A 4,441-nucleotide genomic window follows, 5' to 3' on the forward strand; every position below is an offset into this window, starting at 1 on the left:
AAGTCCTCTTAATATATATATATATATGTATAAATATATATATACACAATGTATATGGTAAGATATATAAACAAGTAGTATACATAAAGTGTTTAGAACAGAACCTAGCACAGAATGAGTCCTTCATGTATATTTATTATTACTAATATTTAAAATAAAAAATATTGAATCAAATACTTGGCTAAGGAGTTTCTCTGGGAAAGTCTAAGAGGAGATAGGAAAATAAAAAACAAGCAAAATAGTTTTTTTTTTTTTTTTTTTTTAATTGGGGGTAAGTGATTCATAGGCCAGCTCAGGTGGGTTTTACCTCCTGGTAAAATATGCCTGGACACACTGTAGTTACTTCCCTTTCTATTCAGGTGTGACCTGAGAAAAGAAACAGAGCACAAGGGAATGGAAAAGACAAACTAAGGTTTTTTTCTTTAATTATCTCTATCACCCAGAGAATAGGTCACCTGTGACTGACACTGAACATGCCTGTCAAAGAGAAATAAGCAGCTCAGGGCAATTTCACACAGCCAAGCACAGACAGAGTCCTTGAAATCTCATGAAAGACTTGTCCAGAATTTATCAGGATGATTTATTCATCAGAATCACCTGAGATACTCATTAGAAATACAGATTTCCAGGATCTCATGGTGGTAGAGGGAGAGGGTAGCTCTGGAAATCTGAATTTCAAACAAGTTCTTTAGGGCGTTCTTCTGCCTGTTTACATTTGATAACCCTCCAACTCCAGTCCTATAGTTCAGACTAACTGAAATAAATACCACTGCCACCTGGTGGCAGTAGATCCAAATTACAGGTTCAGAAGTTATTGCATGGTAGAATCAGCAGTAAAAATTTTCAAGTAACCACTGAACAGTCACAATTAAATGAGAGCAGTCACCTCTGCCCTCTCTGACTCCCACACATATTTTTGAGTTTTCTGGATTAGCTTATGTAGAGTTTATATAATTTGGACTCTTGAGGATACAGCCTCTTATTTTAATTCATTCCTTTTGTTAAAAATTGAATTTGAAAATAGACCTTATCTTTTTGATTTTCTCTAACTATAAACTCTCATAACGTAATCAGTTTTTAGAATTAAAAAAAAGCATGTCCAAACTTAAATAATATGACCTGTAGGAAGTTCTTGTGTCAGAGAACCTCAGGGAGGAGGAATTTTAACAGAGAAAAGTCTGGAATATTTTGCCCTTTGGGCTCTATGGTTATCCATTAAGGGAGGAATATACAAAGGAGTTGGTATCCAGGAAGTTTTCTTTATCTATTTTCAGAGAAACTAGGATGTATAAAAATGATTCTTTCCTAAACATTTGAATTGGAATAGACTTAGCTTTGCTGAGCTCAAATTCTTTCTGGTTTACTTTTGTCATGAAAAGTGGACATACTTCTGCAAAATGGGAGCAAAATTAAGTGCTGCACTTTTAAATATAACTGGTATTTCATAATGGATCATGGTATCCAAGCTTGTTTTACTAGGAGTCAATAAGAACCAAGCATGGTATAACATGACTTTAAATTGGGCACCATTCCACTCAACCCCAGTGTGGCAACTCCACAACAAGACAGCTTGGCAATGTTCAAGATGATTTACAACCAAAGATTGTATGTTCTCCATGGAAAAAAAAGACATGTTAACAAGGATAATGCTCATAAATGAAATACATGAAAATTACTACTACGTTATCCATAGCTATCCTATTATTTAGTGTTCTTACAGCCTCTGTAAAAAAGACTTGCTCTGCTGGATTTCTGTAGCAATGCTTTAAAAATTAAAAATAATTGAGATGAAATTCACATAACATAAAATGAGCCAGTTTTAAAGTGAACAATTCAGTGGTATTTAGTACATCACAATGTTTTGCAACTACCATCTCTAGTTCCAAATATTGTTCTTTACTCCAAAAAAACCTCCATACCCATTAAACAGTTGGTATACCAATGCTTTTGAATGACATATGGAGAGAATTTCAAGAAGCTGTAGAAGTGTTTACATGGTTGTCAAAGCTTTTTTTAGCTTAGCTATATCAGTTGGGAGGAGTTTATAATCAGAGGATTTAAAGAGTCTCACATGATGCAATCAGAACACGGGTTAAACCATGGAACACCGATGAAAAGAATTCAATTGTGTGTCAAGGATGGCTGCTGGCTTTGAAGATATGACACATTCCTTTGCAGATAGAAAAGCCAACAAAAATGTGGGCAGTGAGTCTGTGGGTTCCTTTATATGCATTTTATTAGCAAGAATAGAATTATCTATGCAAATTTATCATAAGATGTCTAGGCAAGCATGTCATGCCCACCAGCTTGAGGTATAAAAGGCCCTGTGCAGGACAAGAACTTCATTCATTCTTGGGTAACTTTCTCTTTGCAATCTATCCAAATCCTTCTCAACTCCTGCCAGCATGACTCATTAATTCTGCTGTGGAAGTTACTTCCCAGGTAATACTTGCTAGGCAACCGATTTCCACAGGACCTTCAGAGCCACACTCCTGAACTGCGTCATGCCCCTGGGCTCTCCCCTGAACTACGGTTATGGATGAAATGGCTACAGCTCCCTGGGCTACTGCTTTGGTGGTAGCAACATTAGCAACCTAGGCTATGGCTACGGTGGCAGCTTTTGCCGGCCATGGGGCTCTGGCTCTGGCTTTGGCTACAGCACTTATTGATGGACCATGGCTGCAGATGACTACAGGACTCTTCGACCATTACTCTGTGCACAGAACAACCTGAAAAACAAAGTCTGTCTTCCTGCTTCCAGATATGCTTGAGAGATACATCTTCCATCTTCTCGCTGACATCTTGCTGAAATCCTGGTCTTTGATGATGCTGAACAAGTCACCCAGGCATAAAACGCTGAACTGGTACTCATCTACAGCTAAAGCAAGATATATTTTTCCAATATACCTGAATTTTTACTAGTGAAGCAGGCAGTTTGTCTCTTATGGTTGCTCTGCCCATGTATCATTAATCTCTACATCAACATCAATGCATTACAATTAGGTGTGAGTAGGAAGGGGTTTTGCTGTTCATCTCAATAAATCAAATTCATTTAGCACAAATATTTTTGTTCTGGTTGTTTATTTTATGATGCTTTTTTGTTTGTTTGTTTTGTTTTTTGTACTCATCAACCACTTTCAACCTGTAATGGTGAACTTCAATCAAATCTTATTCTGATTTCAGACTGTACAGCAAGATAGGGTGATGCCTAATAATTTTGTCCCTTTATGTTGAGATTTCAATTTTTAAAAATTCCCTAAAAAAGTCCTAAATTTAATCCAAATACAGATGACCCTTGAACAATGCGGGGGTTAATCCATGTATAGTTTATGTTCAGCCCTCTGTAGCTGAGATTCTGTCTGACTCTGTGGATTCAACCAACTGTGGATTGTGTAGTACTATAGTATTTACTATTAAAAAATATCCACATGTAAGTGGACCTTTGAAGTTCAAACCCACTCTGTTCAAGAGTCAACTGTATAGTCTGTATACCGCAGCTGTCAGTGTTTCTCTATGCTGATTATAAACAGGAATATTTCTTAGTTGTTGAATGTTAAAAAACATTTCTTTCCTCCTTTCATTAGTGACACAATTCCATTTTGTTTTATCCCCTTTTCCTGCTGTTTATAGAACTCAGTCCTAGAGAGATTTGAACCCCATAAACTGTTGGAAAAAGTTCACTAAATGGACTGAGTTATGACACTCTGTTTTTAAGACATCCTAAGATTTGGTCAGTAAAGGGAAGCCGACAGCTAAAATCACATAGTATTTTTTTCCCTTTTTGATTGATGGGTTTTATTTTTCCTACCTTCTTCACCTCTGATTATATATATAGCTGTATTTAAAATGAAGCGTTTGTTCTTTGGAATGGTAGTTGCCATCAGAAGCACTTGAAATGATATGTGGTCTGCACTTAGAAAATGCTTCTTATCTTGTTTCCTGAGAAACCTCTGCTCTGTTTGAATGAAAGCTCATGCATTCATGTATCAAGTATTTATTGCACCCCTGTCTGTGTCAGAGAAGATGCTCAATAACTGTTCATTGATTTGTTAAATCTCTGCTTTATGGGTGCAAAATATTGTAGAGTCCAATATAAACTTCATTTATGTATGAAGTTATTGGGCTCTGGTCACTGTGTTAAAACTTGAGGTGCTGTAAAAACCTGCAGCAGTCTCTGGCCTGAGACACTGAATATCTTCAAGAGATACTCATTCAAAAGACACTCACCAAGTAGCTACAACACCAAGCATTGTCCTAAAATTTGGGGACAGAGAGATAAATAAAACACAATTCTGACCCTTAAGAGTTAAATATACTTTATTCAATATTTACGGGAAATTTAATAGTCTCCTATTTTATGCCAATTAACGTGTTATAAATGATTATCCACTCATTTCCTTCCAAGGACCCAAAACATAAGACAGCCTATAAGATATATATA

At 36.3% G+C, this 4,441-nt stretch overlaps 1 protein-coding gene across 1 annotated transcript; it reads left to right on the top strand.

The window, feature by feature from the left end:
- Positions 1 to 2,405: 2,405 nt before the first annotated feature.
- On the top strand, positions 2,406 to 2,669 carry KRTAP7-1 (keratin associated protein 7-1). The gene is given in 1 exon segment (XM_022574266.1): positions 2,406 to 2,669. A coding segment is annotated over 1 exon segment (264 nt).
- Positions 2,670 to 4,441: the final 1,772 nt, after the last annotated feature.

This window comes from Delphinapterus leucas, chromosome 4 (assembly GCF_059928025.1).
Source record: "Delphinapterus leucas isolate spDelLeu-1000000601 "Yukka" chromosome 4, BTC_Dleu_Yukka2, whole genome shotgun sequence".
In the NCBI taxonomy this organism is placed as follows: domain Eukaryota; kingdom Metazoa; phylum Chordata; class Mammalia; order Artiodactyla; family Monodontidae; genus Delphinapterus; species Delphinapterus leucas.